Source organism: Anas acuta, chromosome 3, assembly GCF_963932015.1.
Source record: "Anas acuta chromosome 3, bAnaAcu1.1, whole genome shotgun sequence".
NCBI classification, from domain to species: Eukaryota; Metazoa; Chordata; class Aves; order Anseriformes; family Anatidae; genus Anas; species Anas acuta.
Window position 1 is genome coordinate 106752741 of NC_088981.1, and position 20281 is coordinate 106773021.

Below are 20281 nucleotides of genomic sequence, written 5' to 3' on the forward strand. Positions count from 1 at the left end.
AGTCTTGAATTTTCCCATTGAAGGGGAGAAATTTCAAGGCTCTTCCAAATATTTCTTCTTTATGTGAAGAACTAACAGCTACTTACAAGCCTCTGAATGTGTCTATGCATGCACACATGTTCACAGCATTAAAGCTACTGAGCAGAGACACAAACAGTAAACATCCATGAGATCTGGCAGCTCTCCCCTGTTCTTGCTGGCTCTATGACTCCCACTGCAGCTGTATCTGAAATAGTTGCAATCTTTTGTTCTGTTGATTGCCGCACGCCTCTGAGGTAGGGATGCATCACAAACTTACACATGGAGAACTGTGACCTGAACCTAAAAAGTCATTTGGATTCTGATATTTTGTAGTCCTCAAGATTATCCTTCATAGAGGCTCAGCCCTACAGCTCAGCTACTGATCATTTATTTATTTATTTAATTTTGCCTGTCCTAAATCCTTATCTCAAGTCTTTTTAACAGTATTTCATTCTTACTTTCTTTGATGAGACACATTTCTAATGTTCCTGTATCCTTCTTGCTCTGGAACTGATGTTTTATCCCTGATGCTTTTATTTTTATTTTTTATTTTTTTAATTGATGCAGAAAATACCTTGCTGGTTTCTGCTTTGCAGCAGTAGCAATGAATTGTGGCAGTGTTGAAAGGCTCATGTCCATACCTTTCAGCTGAAGCTCAGATGCATGTGTATCGATCCACTGCAATCCTATGGGGGTAGTCTCTGCCCTGATACTCAGCAGAACATAATCAGACTCATATTTTTGGACAACTTGAGAGGAAAACTTGATTATAGGCCTCAGAAGGAATCTGGCTGATAAAACCCATGTGGACCTGTAGTACCAGGTTGTGGTATTACATGCACAGATCCTATGTTTTCCCACTGTGACAGCCCTGCACCTTTTGTATATATAAAACATAATAAAAAGGCTAGAGCTGAGGCATAAAATGCCTTTCTCCCAGTTACCTAGCAGGGATACACATGCCTTGGGTGAGAAGTGTTTTGGTATGTGTACAACAAACCAGGAGGAGTTAATAACCCTTGAAACACTGAGTGGGAGAAGAAGGTAGAAAGAGGAAATCAGGTCATACTATGCTTTCAGTAAAGGCAGCAGCAGGAGGAACACAAACATGAATCTGACTTCTGAAGCGGTGCAGCTACATTAACACACGAGAAAAATACATCGATGCAGTTGCTTCATTGCCTATTCCATCAACAGAAGCTGCAGTCTTACATATGAACAAGGTAAATGTCATCATCTTGGAGTTTTTTGGGTTATATTAGCATCTGAGAGTAATACATAGAGCTTGGATTTGAAAAGGTACAAACTCTGATGCAGTAGCACCATTTTTATCCATTTATTTGCATTTTGGAAGGCAGAGGGAACACAATTCATGAATCATGAACAGAGTTTATTAGAGGGCTATGCTTGCTTCTTCCAGCTTCATCTGCAAAGTAAAAATAGCTAGGAAAAGATAATTGAAATGTTCTCCACAAAATCCTGCTGCTATTCCCTGCAGTTTTCACATGCATCATTAACCCAAAGAGCCCAATCAACCAGCCAATTTTCCCCTGGCTTTACCTGTGAGGGAGCAGAGACCTAGGATCCCCCATGTGACCCACTAGTGCAGCACTTGCTTCAGCTCATGTGGAGGGGCACAGCATTGCTTCTGCCCCACTGAGATCAGTGCTGTAGCTGGGGGTAGCTGTTGAGAGAGCACTGGGAGCTCTCCTAGGATTTTTCTGCCTAACGCAGTGATGAAGCAAGGTGAGGAGGAACAGAGGATAGGGAGAAGGTCAGAAGATGTACCACACATCTGAATGCCATGTCTGGAAGTGTTCCCAGTGTTCCCACATGTTACAGCGTCACATCTCTAGCACAGCATGGAGACGTCCAATTCCTCCCCTCGGAGTTTCAGTAATGGAATTGAATCCTAATAGCCTTCACTTGATTTCCAGCGTATATGAACAAAACATCTCGGCCCATTTAAAGGCATGCGATGGAGTGGTGTATGTATGCCTTTCTGTGCTGATGTCTGCTGCTCTGTGGCTGAGAACTGAGAACTGGACAGAAACATCCACATCTCTGGGATCCAGATCACTTAATATTTGATCAGATTGTTAATGGAAGTCTGCATAGCTTCCAAAGTTACTTCTGCTTTCATGGAGCCAAATTCATGGATTCTCATTCACTGCCTGATAAATCTGTGCAGTAAATTTCTGCCTTGGACAGCCCTGAGACTCAAATGCTCAGTGGTTATCTACATTTGTCTAAATGCTTTTCATTTAAAGGGCAGTTGGGGATAGTATCCACAGAAGGATTTAGGTGGAGTATGGTGTGAGTAACTGCCTCTGGGAACAGGATCTCAAAAGTCTACTGAAAAGAGTTGTGTGAGGAAAACCCTTGGAAATCCTAAGGCAAAACATTTGGACGCCTTAGAGCGGTGGAAGACCAGGCTATGTATGTGATTGCTCAGCACCCCTCATTGCCTGTGTCCATTTGTGAGTTTTGCCTTGGATGCCTAAATGCCCTAGGGAGTTTGGACTTAAACACTTAGTTATGTTTCAGTTCATTAAATATCACTTCCAATAATAGAATCATAGAAAGGCTTATGTTGGAAAGGACCTTAAAGATCACTTAGTTCCAACCCCCCTGCCATGGGCAGGGACACCTCCCACCAGACCATGCTGCCCAAAGCCCCATCCAGCCTGGCCTTGAACACCTCCAGGGATGGGGCACCCACAGCTTCTCTGGGCAACGTGTTCCAGAGCCTCACCACCCTATGAGTGAAGAATTTCCTCCTAATATCTAATCTCAATGTCTCCTCTTATAGTTTAAAACCATTCCCCATTGTCCTGACATTATCTGCTTGAGTAAAAAGTTGTTCTCCATATGTTTTATAAGCCCCCTTTAAGTATTGAAAAGCCACAATGATCTCAAGGTCTCCCTGAAGATCCCTGAAGTCTTCTCTTCAGGCTGAACATCCTCAGCCTTTCTTCAAAAGAGGGGTGCTCCAGCTCTCTGATCATCTTCGTGACCCTCCCCTGGACCTGCTCTAACAGCCCCACATACTTCTTGTGTTGGGGGCCCCAGAGCTGGGCACAGTGCTCCAAGTGGGGCCTCACCAGGGCAGATCAGAGGGGGACAGTCACCTCCCTCCACCTGCTGGCTGCTCCTCTGCTGATGCAGCCCAGGACGCAGTTGGCCTTCTGGGCTGCAAGCATGCACTGCTGGCGCATGCTGAGCCTTTCATCTACCAGAACTCTCAAGTCTTTCTCTGTAGGGCAGCTCTAAATGAGTTCGTCTCTCAGTCTGTACTCCTCTCTGGGATTGCCCTGACCCAGGTGCAGCACCTTGTAGTTGGACTTGTTGAACCTCATTAGGTTCCTATGGACCTACATCTCAAGCTTGTCCGGGACATCCGTTCCTTCTGTTGTATCAACTGCACCACTCAGCTTGGTGTCATCAGCAAACTTGCTGAAGGAGCAATCAACCACACTGCCTATGTCACTGATAAAGCACCAGTCCCAGGACAGGCCCCTGAGGGACACCACTCATCACCAGCCTCCACCTGGACATAGAGCCATTGACCACCACTCTCTGGGTGTGACTTCCAAGCCAGTTTGTTATCCACTGCGTGGGCCACCCATCAAGTCCACATTTCTCTCTAATTTGTAGACCAGGATGTCATGTGGGACTGTGTCAAAGGCCTTGCAGAAGCCCAGGTAGATGACATCAGTCATTCTTCCCTTGTCAATGGATGCAGTCACTCCATCACAGAAGGCCAGCAGATTGGTCAGGCACAATTTGCCCTTGGTGAAGCCATGATGGACGTCCTTGTCCTGCATGTGCCTTGACGTTGCTGCCAGAAGAACCCGTTCCATGATCTTTCCAGGCACAGAGTCTTTCCAGGCTCACTGGTCTGTAGTTCCTCAGGTCCTCCTTTCTACCCTTATTCAAAATGGGAGTCATGAAAAAAAGGGGAGTAAAAAATTGATTAAAAAATGGGAGTAACAAATAGTAACATATAAATATAAATATGTTACTATTTGCTTTGTATATGTTACAACATACCTTTGACAGAACTAGAAGTAAAGAAACGGTTTCAAATTTAGCATTATCATTCATAGGCACAGTTCAAACCCTGAAGTAATTAGATTATTTGCATCAGCCCATACTGCTCTAGTGTCAGGCCCACACTGTATTTAGCATCATAACATTTAAGAGGCAGATGAGCTTAAAAGAGAACTGTGAAAATTACCTAAGATAAAGCAGAGTTTAAAATATACTTACTGGAGGAAATGCTAGAATCCAAATCTTCTTTCTCCTAAAGGAATTCCTCAAGCACTGATTTGAGAAAAAAAACATTTGTCTCTTAATGATTCCTCTAATATTAGTTTGGGCAATCTGTTCCCAGTTTGGAAACTCACAGTTCCCTGATCCCCAGTGAGCTATATCTGGCACTTTCACCTGAGCTCCAATTCAGTTTGTCTCAGGCAAGGAAGGAAGCATATGTGGGGTTTCCACATCCAGGCCAAGACCTTTCAGCAAGGGAAGGATATTACATCATCCCACTGCTGGGATTTTGGAAAGCCTGGTATGTAGGCAAGCGCTGAAAACACTTGCTCAGCCAAAAATATATGGAAGATAGCTAGGAAGAGGCCTAGTCTGAGGATTATAAGAAGCCTCCCCACTAAGGGCTGTGAAGACTTCTCAATTAAAAATAATTTAAGCTCAATGATCCCTCTGCTTCCCCTGCCAGTCAAGGGAGATGTTTCTTTGACCACTTCAGGCTGCTTTTTGGAGGAGCATCTCTCCATTAACCAAAGAGTGATGCATGACACATCCTCAGGCAATGCTGAAGCTCTCACACCCACAAATATGGGCTCAAAAACAAGGTCCTGCTTGGCCTTGCCCCATCCTGCTGCTCCCCTCCCTGCTGGTCCATGCCACCCATGCAGGGATGCTCTTTGCCACTTTCTACTACAGCGTGGGCATGGTTGCAGCTCCCAACCTTTCACATTCATTTCACTGTCGTTACTCTGGAGAATGAGACTTAACAGAAATAATAGTGGCACATTGTGCCTTACCTACCCTTATTTTGTGCATCCTCAGGAACTCTTTGAAACATGGGTTTTATCTATTTTAAAGATGTATCAGTCCTGACCTGCCCTTGAGCACTGTATTCCCAAGGTAGTCAAATCTCATCCAGAAAGACAAAAGTACTGGGTCATACAGGCTATAAAAGGGCATGTTCTGCCTTCTGCTGTGTCCTTTTGTGCTGTTCTGCTTATGCTCCTGTTACATCTGTTACATTAGGTTTCAGTTTTGTACAAAAAGATGCTGGCAGCCCTGCACTTCACCCCTGTGCTGGAGCAGGCACGACTTTCCCGAAGGGTCCCAGCCATCTCTGCCTGTAAATCTTCTCCTGTTCTCATGCCTTAACACATGAAATGTAAGAGTACAGTAGGTTATATTACTTTTTTTTTCTTTTTTTCCTAAAGGACAGAATTAAAAAGGAACCCATCTTCTTATCTCACCAGCTCTTGTGTTTGTATGTCAGTTTTCTGGCAGGAACCCAGAGCTTTGTCCTCTTGAAAAGCTACTGAGCAGCATCCTGCATTATTATAGACATTTCCCTCAGTGACCAAAATACTGCCACAGCTTTAGCTCATGATGGAAATATCCATCGTGCTCATGCGCTGTGGCTTCAAACAGATTTAATGCTGTGGCTCTGCAGAGTGGAAAACTGTATCTGAGCCAGCTTAAAATGATAACACTGACATACATGGCTGGAGATAAGACCTCGTCTGAAATTGGTCCCTCTATAGAAAATATTGTGGGTAACAGTTGTTACAACTGTTATGAAAATACACTTCAAAGGGCTTCTTTTTTCTGAGGATCTGTAAGATGGGGCTTGACTAGCAGCTGTAGGTGTCTGAGTTCAAATTTAAGAAGGTGGCTATAAAACCCATCAGTCTGAGCTTCCAAAAGAAGCCAAACTTTCCAGTTTTCAGAGTGCTCATTTTCTCTCTCAAAGGTGAACTGTGTGGCTAGCAAACTTATTAAAGGGATGAAAGAAAACCTAAAAGAGTAGATAAATAGGATAAACAACTACTTCCTAAAATGCATTTGTAGCAGGGATTGTCTAAGGCCTTTCCCATAGGAGCCGGCTGCACCACCTGCCAGTTGCAATCCCTTGCAGTAGTCTTTCACTGACCCTTGAAGGTTTCAGACTTGCAAGATCCCATTTACCCTCATCTCAGCTGGTTCCAGCTCTGTCACCTTCAAGACATTTTTCTTTTCCTCCAAAATTTAGTGGTAAAATGAGGGACTTTTATTTTTTTCTTCCTTTTTCCTCTCCTAATTAGTAGCTGTCTGTAGAGAACAGTTCCTTCACACACCAGCATATTGAGCTAACCAGTCTGGAAAAAAAGTGCAGGCCAGGAAAGAGATTGGAATAGACAAGCAGAAATAAAGAAATGACCAGTGTTTGGTCACCCGTAGAACTGAGTGCTGTAAAAAACCCAGGCAGGTAGAGCTGGCTGTGGTTGTCAGATGTAAAGGGTAAAGCAGGATACATGACTGGTGTTTAAAATGAGAGTGCACTTTTCAGTAGTATCACTGCAGCAGAAGGGAACTGCTGCCTTTAACATGTAAATTCATCACCTGGGCAAGGGTTTCCTGAGGAGGCTGAGGATCCTATGGATCTGCCCAGATGCTGTAGGTCCCTTGAGAATCCCTGTTGTGTTTCTGTGCTTGTTTTTGAAGCATTCAGTGAGCCCATGCCAGCATGCCATATGAAGCGAACTAAACCACCCGCATATTCCTTCCTGCCAAAACTGGTGTTTGTCTTCCAGTGAGCCTTGTCTCCCATTTCCACTTGGCTAAGACTAATTTAACATAGTTGACAGCCTGTTTTTTTTTAATTATTCTTATTTATTTATTTTTATTTTTATTAAAAGGCTTTACATCTTACTAAGGCTTCACTGTATTTTAATGGATAAATATTTTACCAGAGCTGGCTTCTTTTGCTCTGCAATTGTTTTGTTTTTCTTTTACTTCATTTCTTATTAATGAATCATTTCATAATGGGCCAATGGACAATGGAAGTCTTCAAGTAGGTTTTTAAACAGGTTTTGACATTGCTTTTGAGTTGTTCTGGGCTAAAAATAATACAAGCCAGCAGGTACAGAGTGGAGAATAGTGTCCTCAATCCCTTAAGGACCTTTTACTGCATTTGTTCCCCAGAGGGAACCAAACAGAGAAAGTAAAAAAGGCTTCAATTCCAAGCATTCCCTTTGCTAAGCTGTAAATGCCACTACCTTTCTCAGCTCAGAAGAGAAAAATTGTTATCCTGTTTATGATGAGAAAACTGGGAGGATGCTTTCCTCCCTGTTACATGAGGTCGATGTAAGACAAGAGATAGGCACAGCTTGCTTACGCTCATCTAATGAGGGACTGAATTATGTGCTTGTATTTCCCCATGAATAATTTAGAAATGGTCTTCAGCATCTCCAGCCACCAACCCCTGCTAATCCCCAACTTCATCCTGAGGCTCTCGAGTGTTTCTGAGTGGCTGTCACTTAGCCATTTTCATAGGTGACCTTCTTCACTGAAATTCAGTCCTTTAGTTCTTCAGCTATGGGAGAAGGAGCCAAGAGCCAGCAGCTGGATGCTGACCCATCCAGATTCAAATGAGAAAACAGGAGCTCTAACAGCAGTGTTAACCTGAACAAAATACCTCTGGAAAAGGGGTATGATGTGTCCCTCTCTCTCTGTGCTCACAGCCTGTGTTCCTGAAAAGACACGTGGGAAGTGTGATGAGCATATCTGACACCATTTCTGTGATAATACAAAATCCTTCATTCCCTTAGGGTAATCCACAACAGGGCAATACTCTGAATGGATGTGGACAGAATTTAGCCCTATGTCTTTTGAGAGCAAGAAGCAATGTTTGCAATGACCACAATGCCACTGAGACAGAAATCATGTTGCAATCATACCTGTACAGCACTGCAAAGGTTATCCAGAACTGCGTCTGAAAAGTTGATACCAGAGAAAATAAGTGTGAAGGTAACTTTCAGGTTAGGACCCCTTGGACACTGTGCTGGGAATACAGAAACAAACATTATTTGCGTATAGTCCCTTCACTGCAATGGGACTCTAGCATTATTTAAACTCCCTTTCTTATGAGATATATTTTCTTGAGTCTGGGTTACAGAAATAAATAGAAACTACTGCTTCAAATGTCTTAAATTATACTTTTTCTTCAAGTGTCTTAAATTATACTTTTTTTTTTTTTTTTTCAAAGGAAAAATGTCAGCCAAAAACCTACATCTGATGGTCATTTTAAATACTTTGTTAAGTGACCATCAGTGTTCACCAACAGCAGATATTAAGCATGAACAGCATTGCCCTGTATTGTTCAACCGAATCTCAGTTTTCATGATATGTATTTATAATGTGTTTGTTGGCAAAAGAGAACATATGTTCCTGATTTTTCAAGCTATATGTGGATTTTTTAAATAAATAAATTTTTGTAACAACAAGCCCACACATCTACTTGCTTGCAACAATCCAAGGGCTGGTTACTGCTAAGCAGAAAAAATACTGTTAAAATTCACCTTGGTTGCTGTATTTCATAGTCTGACAATAAAGGCAGCAAACAGTAACAGTTGTAAACTTAAATGCTCCTCAGAATTAGAAGCAGGCACCTAGTCTGAAATAGTTTAAAAATGTGGTGTAGAGCAGACAAGAATGAATGCCAGCCTGGCTCTGGCACTCAAAGCACCGTCTGTCTCCCTAGCACTGCACTACCCCAAGGTGTGTTTTTAGCACTGTTTGTAGCATTAAACAGGATTTGGTCACCCCACCTTGTTACGGCTTGGGAACTGCTTCCTCCAAAGAACAGAGGCCATGAAATGAAGTGCAAAATGCCACAGGTGCAGCTTAAGCCAGAGACAGTTCTGCTAATTTCTCTGATGGGGTTGAATTTAAACCACTGGGTTGAACTTCCAAGGCTGAACGATGGCAATTTGCTTCAACTAAACATGCTTCCTCTGAAAATTCCTAAAAACATGGAATGTATGGAATGTACCTACTGCTTTACATCACTGTTATTAGGTACAATCTCTAATTTGTACCCAATTGCATTTTAATGGTCTCATTAAACTAGCGTTTTTTATTTTCCTTTACAATATCTTTTTAGCATTAAATCTGTAACACTGTTTGCAGTAAGCTAACAGATTTTCATAAGAATAAAGTGTAATAATTATTAAAAAAAAATTAACTATTGCAGAAGTTTACCTTGCATCTTTTCAGTTTTACACAAAGCCCACCAGCAAATCTTCATAAATTTCTTACTTTGGTATTTTGCAGGCAGGTGCATAGCGTGCTCCCTTGCATTGCCCACAGTTCTGTTTATTATTTTATTTTGCAGTTCTTTCCGTATGGAGATGCTTCAAAGTTTGCCCAGCATGCCTTCCGAACCTTTGATAAAAATGGAGATGGGACCATCGACTTCAGAGAGTTCATTTGTGCACTGTCCATCACCTCTAGAGGCAGCTTTGAGCAAAAGCTAAACTGGGCCTTCAACATGTACGACCTAGATGGTGATGGTAAAATTACAAGAGTGGAAATGCTGGAAATTATAGAGGTGAGAACAATATGGCACTCAAAAAGAACGTCTGAACATTAGTGAAGTTTAATTACTCTTTCACATACCTTTTAGACTTTAAGCACATGAGACTTTGCACTGTATCATTAAAAAGTGCATCTTATATATATATCCTATACTGACTCATGCCTATGTGGTACAAACACACTACCATTTTAATAGATGCGTAATCTTTGAGAATTGCTGCAATTACATATGTGCATATAAGCTCTTAAATATCAAGAGGTAAATTTGTTTTCTGATGAATGGATTAAGCATAAAAACAGCAGAGCAAAGGATTTACAAAGCTCATCTCAAAACCACTTGACACCCATGAAATTACTGTTTTGTAGCTTGAGTGGCTGAAAGCTTAATGGAGATTAGCTTTAAACGATTGCAGAAATTTACAGGGATAACACCACAGTATTTTAAGTGAGCTTTCACAGGCGGGCTTTAAGATTTAAGACCGTCATATATAAGGGGAAGCGTAGTTTACCTCCCTAGTCATCTGCCAGCTAGTAGCCACTGTGGTTACTGCCTGACTTTGCTCACACATATGTATGGAAAGCTTTTGAAAGGAGGTAACTTCTAAAACTGTTTATTCATAGTTTATGTGGGATAGCTCAAGGGAATGACGAAAATGAAACAAATAGTTCATCCAGGGAATAGGTTACAAAAGCTTTGCACTGTAAAACAGAAAACCAAAGAAATTTACTCCAATATACAAAATGCAACCATTTAAAGAAACATTTAAAGAAGAAAGGAAAATCCATTCTTCCTCGTTTTAAGTGAAAGAACATCGGATTCTAAGAAAAAGAAAAATCCTCAGGGAAACTGGCTATCAGTTTATTGTTAGAATATCATTCCAGAATTTGATCAGGAAAAAACAAAAATCTAGTTCATCGTATGTTGAGTTTTCTATGTGGTTTCTTCCCAAAGGCCATCTACAAAATGGTGGGCACTGTGATAATGATGAAAATGAATGAGGATGGTCTGACGCCTGAGCAGCGGGTAGACAAGATCTTCAGTAAGATGGATAAGAACAAAGACGACCAGATCACACTGGATGAATTCAAAGAAGCTGCAAAGAGTGATCCTTCCATTGTATTACTCCTGCAGTGTGACATTCAAAAATGAGCTTGTGTACAATGCATCATAGACTGCACAGAAGTTTAATGTTCCATTCAGTTTGCAGCTATTTCCACACACACAAAAATTTGCTTGGACTACCTATAAATGGACTTGCTTCTTGTGTTTGAAACACTTGTGTGCATGAGAATGTCATTTGCTAAAGAATTTTAAAAGTATATATTATAAAAATAAACTGCCACAACGTGATGTGTGCACTGTCATTTCATAACAGCCCTATTCCTCTGAAGCCTGTGCAGCAGTCCTGTGCTGCAGTGAATATTATTTATTGTTCATGTTTTACTGATGCTAGCTCTGTGTCTCCTAGACTGAGTAATGTTAGTGACACTGAATTCCCACGGTAATGTTAACTGTTTATTATAAACCATGTCACCATTCTGCTGTAAAGTAGTATTGGACAGACAGAGGGAAGACTTCCTCAGTTCTTGAGTCTGATCCACACGTGCTTGTATTGTCAGTGGATATAAATGTACTTCATTTGCATGCCTTTTAGGTTTGCCTTAATTCTTACCTCATTTGCATCCCTTCAATCTGGAAAGAGCTATGTCAGAGGAATGCAGTATAAAAAAGCAAATCCTGCTAAAATGATCCCTTTAAAAGTATATATAAATATATATATATATAATGTTTAAAATATTGTTTTATTGGAAGTTTAAAGGTTTTATTGGAAGTGTATTGATCTTTGCCTGAATTTTCAAAAGCTTCCACAGAGGTTGCAATATATATGTCCCAAAATAAATTTATAACATTTGACCTTTTCCCCTAATTCTTATTTCACATCTTCAGCATGGTAACAGGAAAAAAAAAGTTCTATCTTTAATTATGTGTCACTGTACTACTGGGAAATATATATATATTTCATTATGAAAGCATGAAGAAAACTTCTTTTCACTCACTCGGTAGAAGTCATATTATACAAAACAAACAGTTGTAGTGCTTGTGTTACTAACAGAACAGCTGTTTATCCTCTAAGATGTTAATGCTAAGATTTAACAGTATACCTACAAGACCTGTGCTTACATAACTTTTTCAGCCAGCTGGAAGTCAAATACAGTTTATTTGCTTGGCCTAAACCTGGTCTTTTAATGGTTTCCCCAGAAAGTAAGAGTCTTTCCTCTTACAGTATGATATGAAACTAATACAGGCATAAAATAAAGCGATATTATCAAAAAATTGTTATTGATAAATTAACCTTACAGCATGATTATCGAGAAGAGGTAGTCGAGAGAACCCCCTTTTGTCCTCAGTTCTACATGCAATCAAGTTTGTCTATGCCGTGGCAAGTATGAGTTTTGCACAGCCCTAGGAAAGCATGGAGAACTATCAGACTGCAGATAATCTTTCCTATACACAAGGTTTTCCAGTTGCTCCATTGCTTTAAATAAAGGCCATTGCTCGTAGGTAAAAAAAAAAAAAAAAAAAAAAAAAAAAAGTTGTCTGAAAAGCTCACTACTGCATGTTTGATATTTCTTCTTTGCCTTATGAAATAAGACTACTCCCAGTAGCTAAAAATCAGACAATAAAACATGACAAAACGAATCATACTCTCCACTTTCAAATATTAAAAGTGAAGCTCATCTTAAAATTGAGGGAAAAACACCACGCTGCTTAACACATTTTGCTAACAAACATATTTCAGGGGGGAGGGAGGGGAATCAATCATGACCACAACCACAGCCATCCTCTCCTATTTAATTTTCCTCATATTCCAAACAACGAAGTGTAGAAGTTTCAATTACATTATTTTTAAAAAAACAGAATTTTACTTCGCCTACACAGGTAGTATTCTTGCCAAATTAAATAGCAGTATACTTTGTATGTTTGGCTGTAACTTAAAAATTCTGAAAAATCTAACATACTTCTGAGTACGGCATGCCCATTGTTTCTACCTAGTCTTCAATTACTAATGGTAGAGAGTATGTTGAATAATCCTGGGATTTTATGCATCTTTTGCTTCCACATACTTATTAGGGCATCAGTACATCATTCTGCATTTCCCTGCGCCTCAAATTTATGTAGCTTGACAGGTTCCATTTAATTTAATGCGTCCTTTATTGACTGCATTGCCATCCAAAATGGCCAACAGCTCAAACAGTCTCAAATGTAACATCATCATCTCCAGGTAGTTGGTATAGTAAACCCAAAGAACCAAGAATAAGATAGCTTTGAGAGCTTGGTAGAATCGCTGCAAAAATAAGTGTATCCAAGCAACTGTTTCAGTAATTGTTTATTTAGAGCTAATCCTCTATCATGAAACCAGTTACTTATAATTATTATACAGGCAAGCACACATTTTCATCAAGTACAATGGTAGATTAGAATAAATACAGGATATGATTTGAATCAAAGACCAGAGTCATTGCCAATTCCTCCAATATTTCAAGTAAATCTGTAGAAAACTTGAGAGAAATCTCAAGTGTTAGCTCAGTAGGAACGGGGTAATTTTCCTTAACCTCTTTTCTCCCCGCAAGCCATTATAAAAATAATAATGGAGATAAACATTTTTCTCCCTCCTGCCTCTGCACTCTTGCTTATTTTTTTGGCAGCTAAAAAAAAAAAAAAATCAGGAAGAAATAAAGCTTTACAGTTGTATCAGTTCTCACTGTAAAAGGGTCTGAAATATACTCCAGTTCCAGCATAAAGTCAAGTCAAACTGAACAGGTGGCTCAAGACCACGTAAGAGTATTGCAGACTCACCCCAAAACACAAGCTGGGTTCACATTCCAGAAAAGCTTTGCCAAGTATGCAATCTCCATATGTCTTCCCATGCTGTTTTCACATGATTCTAAACAAGTTGTAAGTATCTTCCATTTCATTCTATTCACAGGATTGTGGGATCCTTGAGTTTGGTAGGAACCTCTGGGGAACTCTAGTGCAATCCCTTGCTTGAAGGAGGTGCAGCAGTATTCAGAACCTGAAAGCCTCCAAGGATAGAGGTTCTACAACCCGTCAGGACAATATGTTTAAACGCCTCATCCTTATCGTGAACAACCCCTCACATGATTATCTAGCCAGAACATCCACATTTCAATGTCGGGCCACTGTCTCTTGTGCCCCTGCTCTACACTTCAATGAAAAGCCTGGCTTTGTTTTGTCAGTAACCTCCTCTTAGACATGGCAAGCGTGCTGCAAGTCTGGTGTTGGCCATTACCCTAGGTTTTCAGAAGTTAACATTCAAAGTCTTTAAAAGATCACTAGATTTAATTCCTAAAGTTAGAATGCACCAAGAAAACCAACTGTAGTTCTAGCCTATTTCCTTCAGTTCTCAGCTAGTTTTCATATTTTAGAGATACCCACAAATTTAACAAATACTTGCGTAAAAACTAAACAGCTTTAATAAACACAAAATACCATCCAGTGACTAAAACTAAATTTGGCTTTTAAATTTTGGCTACATTCACTTTAAACTTAAACTGTAAAGATATTTTATTGAGGAGTTGCTATTCAGTAAATAATTCTGGAATCTATAGAGCTGTTCTTTGAATAATCTTAATGGCTCCTGTATCATCCAAAACCAAACAAACAGAATTATGCCTAGTGGCTGAATAAATTGATTGTTTCTGAAGAGCTCCCAATAATTGCGAATTCCTGGAGAGAGGAGAACAGGATAGAATTAAAGTTAATTTGTGGCAATTTGAAAAACCTGGCTATTCTTTCTCCTTCTATCCCCCCAATAAATATAATTTTTTAAAAGTAAGACTCAATTTTATTTTAACAACTCAAGTATAGTCGAGGGGTGGGGCAGTGGGGTGGGTTGGGAAGCCCACAATCTAGAAAAGTTACTCTAAGTTACTATATTATTTCTTAAAACTACGCCACTTTGCTCCTCTATGTTAAAGGACTCCTATCATTTTGTTAACATAATGAATACCTGCGAACTTAGTCTGTGCAAGAATTGGAATTAAGAATATAAAATTTTGAAGACATGATTTGCTTGTTTTTATAAGCACATGTCCTAAGACACACAAGCTAGTCCCTATAAAATTTAGGAATACTTTTTCCTGCTCAGAAAATAAACTGAAAAAAGTTCTTCATTTTCAAAATTATGAAATTTTGGAATTACGAAAAAAAAGCAATAATTTTACACGTTCAGCTCCTGTGGTTCCGCTGTAAATAAACAAACGTTTTACTGCACGTATTAGCACACATTCAAGAAATAAAGCAGAGATAAGCAGAAAACCAGATTTTAAACTCAAGGCCAGTTTGAAGAGTGCAGAGACGCTAAATCATTGTCACAAGTATTAGTTCCCATAGTTTATTAAAATAGTACTCCACAGTTATACAAAATACATGTCATATCCCCCTTTCTCCCACCCTCTCTCCTTCCCCCAAGGAAAGAAAAACTAGTAGTTGTTCATTAAAATAAAACCCTGAATGCTCAGTTGATACCATGAAAATTGTTCTTATCCTTGGGCTATAAGAACACATCCAAGTAGTTCTGAGATTAAAAAAATAAAAACCAGGAACTACTTATTTTCCTGAGGGTATTTAACAAGAGAGCCTCTTATCCAGCAACAGGCAGTAGCAACTGGAATTTACAAGCATCAATGTACATTTATCCTCAATATTGTGCCATATTCATACAATTTATACTCAATCATCTTCTTCTTCTTCATTCCTATTATGGAAATTCAACTGTGTTTGGCCTCTTTCAGGGTCTTGCATTCGGAGGATTCGAATATGAGAGCTCGTAGGCAGAGAACTAAAAATAAAGTATGCATCATTTAAATAGTGCACCTTCTCCACAAACTTATTGTTTCCATTTGATTCTTTCCATTACATATTGGCCTTAAAATTACTGCATCTATTTTCTTGGACCCTTTTAAAACAGTAGCATGGGATGAAGATCTGGCTTCACTTAACTGATACTGGAGCAAGACGAATGAAAGCTTCAGGTGACAGATCCTCAATGATACATCTCAATCCTTCAATTTTTAACAATTAGACTATGTTAGTTACAGAAAAGGTACTTTTTAAGAGAAACTCCAATGTAAGTAACAATTAAATATGGTTCTTATTTGCCTTACAGATCCTGAAGGGGCACACACTTTATATACGTATAATTACTCTCATCATACTAAGAATGAAGTTACTAAACACATATTCTGGCTTCTCCAGTGATAGCTCCTACTATTTTATTGAATAGTTTGAGAAATTCCCTCAAAGCATTTCCATTAAGTAACATGTTGAACACCCCACCCCCCACCCTCCAGGTATTAAGAAGGCAAGATAATTACATTAAATTAACCTAATTTTGAAGATTGCTTAAGATCTTTGTATATTTCGCAGGAGACAAGAAAAGAGAAGAGAGGAGAGAAGAGAAAATGTGATAAGAATTATCCTCTGCAGGCTTCACTGATTACTTCTGGCTTGTACAGAAGAATTGGATGAATAAGGTTAGACAGTGACTGTCCCTTTAACTGGGCATAGCTTTACCATAGAATTATATGGAGGACTGTTGTTTGTTTGTTTTAAAAAGATCTGGGTGCTACAAAAACAAACAAAAAAAACACAACAGCAAGCTATCAGCTTGTAGATTTAAAAAAGTCAACTCAAGTAACATAAGCCTGTTAAAAGTACAGCAATACTAATAGGAAAATTAGACAAACACATAATATTCTATCAGTTTTCTGATGGGACACCAGGAGCCCACCTGGCTCCATGCAAGGAAACATTTCAAAAAGCTCCTCTACTTTCGATAAAATGATTCAAGTTTCACTGAATTACCACATTACATATGGAAAAGTGAAAAATATTCTCCTATGTTCTTAAAAACATCAGCAATGAACTGCTTAATTGTTAATGTTCTACCACTGAAAATCACAAAAATTCTCCTCAGATTTCCTTCTTTCAAGTAATACTCATTGCAATACAACTTTCATGTCCTACTTCTACTAGGAAATACAACACAACATTATTACCTCATGCTTTGTGGGGTGAGCAAAATGAACTGCCGATGACGCTGAGAGTCAGCCACCTTCAGAATCATATCCATTGCAATTCTTCTGTTAACCATGTCCTAAAGACATAATATTTATCAGTGAATACTGACTGTATACTTCACTGACTTCTTATTGCACAGATTAGGACAACTACCTAGTAATAAATAAATTAGAAAGTATCTTAATACTAAGACCTACCTAAAGTAATATAGAGACGGTAAAGCTCAGCTAAACAGAAACAACACTGGAGAAATACTAGGGTTAAATTCTAAAAGCTATGAAATAAAGTTTGGGAAATCTTAAAACTTTACTTTTTAATATACACACAAAATATCTATCTATCAGAACAATCTATCAGCTTCTATCAGAACAATCACACTCCTACTCACATTATTTTTCTACCAGCTTTTATATACATGTGTAATACTTCATTATTGGTATGCTAAGATGAACTTTATTTTAGTTGAATAACATTTCTTATAAATTTCTGCCTCAAAATTATCTGAAAGGATTTAAGGGCTACATGAAACCTAAGTTACTTTGTAGCCAGATTATTTATTTATTTCTAAAAACATCCTTGCGTAGGCTTATTGAAAAATATGTATATTTTTCAATATGTGAGGATATGGTGAGCAGTGGTTAAATAACGCTCTGCTTCCACACCGTCACACATGAATCTAGCTATCTCCCTTATAAAAAGGCTGATGGGGTCCTCTTGTGGTGGGTCTCCAGGATTACAGCAGAAGTAACTACAGATGTAATGTGGAAACAGTATGGTGTGCTTATTGGCACAGCAGTAGAAAAACAAGTGTTGAGGAATTATTTACAGAATAAAAGACATCTAAGTTCTCTGCAGGGCTACAGTTTTGACTATCCATCTTTTTCTGGACATATGAATAAACTTCAGTACAACTAATTTGTAAGATAAGACAAATTGAGTAAGATGATAAGATGAGAGCTTTTCAAGTTTGTTTGTGGAATCAACGATTACGTCACTGATTCTATAACAGGGAAACCTCAGACATTTAACATATGCTGAAGTATGTCTGCTTGACCACCTTAGATGCAGATGTTCCTTCCTGGTATTCTTTATGTATAAAGTACACCACCTGTTTTTTTTCTTTCTTCTAGGTCTTTGATTTCAGTAAATAAATCATTGATTTAATGTGTGAGGGACACTGAATCCAAAGAAAAAAAAAATCATCATCAACTACTGTCTTTGTCTCATGGAACTAGTTCTCCAGGGAAGTGATACACAAAGATGATGTGTATCACAAAGATCAGTTTTAGCTGCCATTAGTATTTCCTATTCGTTAATCTGAATTTCAGCATCTTGGAAAGTAGGTACAAAACAATTATCTGAGTACCAAATCAACTGCTATATCTGCACTGAAAAAATGCATATTTAACATGTGTATATATATATATATATATTATGATATATATACACATATATATATCATAAATATATATCATAGAAGCCAAGGCATGTGCTAAGCCAAGGACTGTCACAGCATCATACAGAGGCAACCTCTGACAAAAACAGTAACTGCCCAGGGAAGTAAAAACCTTTATTTTATGATTTTTCAGCTGAACTGAGATTTGAACTTGCAGAGTAACATGATATTCCTAGTTCTTAGTGCCAATTATAAAACATTAAGCTTAAAAAAAAGTCACTAAGCTCAAAAAGTCACTAAACAAGACCCCTAATGAGCACTTCTGTTTAATATCACTTACTGTTACCTATAGTATTTTAAATTTCTAACCAACCACAGGTCACAAATCAACTATTTTGCTAATTTATACAAATCAGAATAGCAAATGTAGTTTGAACTATACCATGTAGACATCAAATTCATCCAAACATCTGAAAGGAGATTCAGTAATGGACCACAGAGAAAGAATGAAACAAACTGTTGAGAAGGAACGTTCACCTCCTGATAACGATCTCACATCGTTAAGAGCAGCTTTGTCTTCCTCTCCAGGCTGAACCTTGAAATAAAGATAATAAAATACTTTTTAAACTTGGAGACTTCCTAAAAAAAAAAAAAAAAAGTTATTGGAACTGCAAACATGTTACATATGAACAGAGAGATCACTTGAGGAACAGCTTATGTACTTCACTGCCACTCTGGAAAGAATTCAGAATGAAATGGCTCCTAGCCATTTCTGAGATCACTGCAACTTTCTCCATCATAGTAAGATACACTGAACAGATTAAACAGATGACTCTGCCAATGTTTTCTTATTCAATTCTCTATTTTAATACCTATTAAACAGATTAAATAACTGTCAACAAATGTAATTATATCACAGTAAAATCCAATAGCTACCAGTTGTAATAGAAAAGCAGGTAATTGATTCACAATAGTAGCTTAAAGGAGGAAGTTTCTTTACCAGAACAAGTGAATCGTTGTAAACAGTCACTCCCTTCCACTAATTATGATGACACCTTGTGGCACTCTCCATTTAGGATTAAGCTTCAGTATTTTCTTGTCTTGCTAATTATATTACTTTTAATGAACTAAGCAGGAAGATTTTTTTTTTTTTTTTTTTTTAATCTTCCTTGACTATATTTAAATTTTATGCATGATAAACATGAAATATGAGTCACAAAAAAACGTAAAAAGAAAGACAGGCAATAAACTGAATCCATAAAATATGAAGTTGAGTTTTTTGGGTATCTATCCTTCACCTGTTTAATGAAGAGCGTGTCAACAAGTATTTGTGTCATCACTACACATTTTCCTCCTCAAATCCTAAAAGCAAAGTCTCCCACAGAATAAATAAATAAATGTTCTGTGACTAAGACTTTCTGGGAAGCATGTTAAAAGATACAAACTTACAGAATACACAGAGAAAACATAATATGGAAGCCATCAACCACTTAAAGGCAGTAAGATGTTACACAATCATAAAAAGTAAATCTTCCTGTTATTCCATGTTATCTAGCAACATCCCCATTAAAGACAATGATACAGTTTGGCTTTATTCTTGTTTGTTTTCAACAGTGTGCTACAATTTGGCATATCACTTCTTGGAGAGGGGAGAACAATTCTATTCTTTGCAATACATGCTCTAGCAGCTGACACTAAAAGCAAACAAAAAACCACACTATTTTAACAGGCATTATCATACTTCAAATAATATCAAATAACTTACTGTTATTGAAAGTGTCTCATTCTTGTGGTCGAAAAGTATTTTTCCACAGCAAGCTCGAATGCGTAATAAGTAGTCGAAGTACAGTTTGCATCGTAAAGAAAGGAGCCTTAAATCAGTTAAATCATGCAAACAAACATTAGCTCACCAAGTTTAAAGATACTTGAAAAAGTGACAGCAAATTTTTTAATCAACGGTTTCACATCATCATCTTTTTTTCCCCAAATCTCAAACAGTTAACATCGGAGAGAAATTAAAGACACAACATAACAAGTGTAGAAATCCAGAAATACAGAGTTTATATTTTCTGTGAATTTAATCCCTGCTTCAATCGACTAGAAGCTTTTGACGTGCTTCTTTCACAACTTCACCA

General features: G+C 38.4%; 2 protein-coding genes across 11 annotated transcripts in view; one reads left to right on the forward strand and one right to left on the reverse strand.

Annotated features, from left to right (window-relative positions):
* The window catches only part of VSNL1 (visinin like 1), an 88381-nt gene extending 76816 nt beyond the window's left edge, over positions 1-11565 (forward strand). For all 5 annotated transcript variants that reach the window (XM_068678653.1, XM_068678656.1, XM_068678655.1 and 2 more), the window contains exons 3-4: positions 9443-9658; positions 10598-11565. In XM_068678653.1, the coding sequence (XP_068534754.1) occupies positions 9443-9658; positions 10598-10795 (414 nt within the window). In that variant the 3' untranslated portion in view covers positions 10796-11565. The remainder of the gene's footprint in view (positions 1-9442; positions 9659-10597) is intronic.
* A 1454-nt stretch (positions 11566-13019) lies between these two features.
* SMC6 (structural maintenance of chromosomes 6) overlaps positions 13020-20281 on the reverse strand; it is a 34700-nt gene continuing 27438 nt past the window's right edge. For 4 of the 6 annotated variants that reach the window (XM_068678642.1, XM_068678645.1, XM_068678643.1 and 1 more), the window contains 4 exons: positions 19912-20017; positions 18589-18741; positions 16729-16826; positions 13020-15509 (listed from right to left, as the gene is read on the reverse strand). In XM_068678642.1, the coding sequence (XP_068534743.1) occupies positions 15401-15509; positions 16729-16826; positions 18589-18741; positions 19912-20017 (466 nt within the window). In that variant the 3' untranslated portion in view covers positions 13020-15400. The other 2 variants (XR_011095395.1, XM_068678646.1) reach the window with 2 other exon arrangements.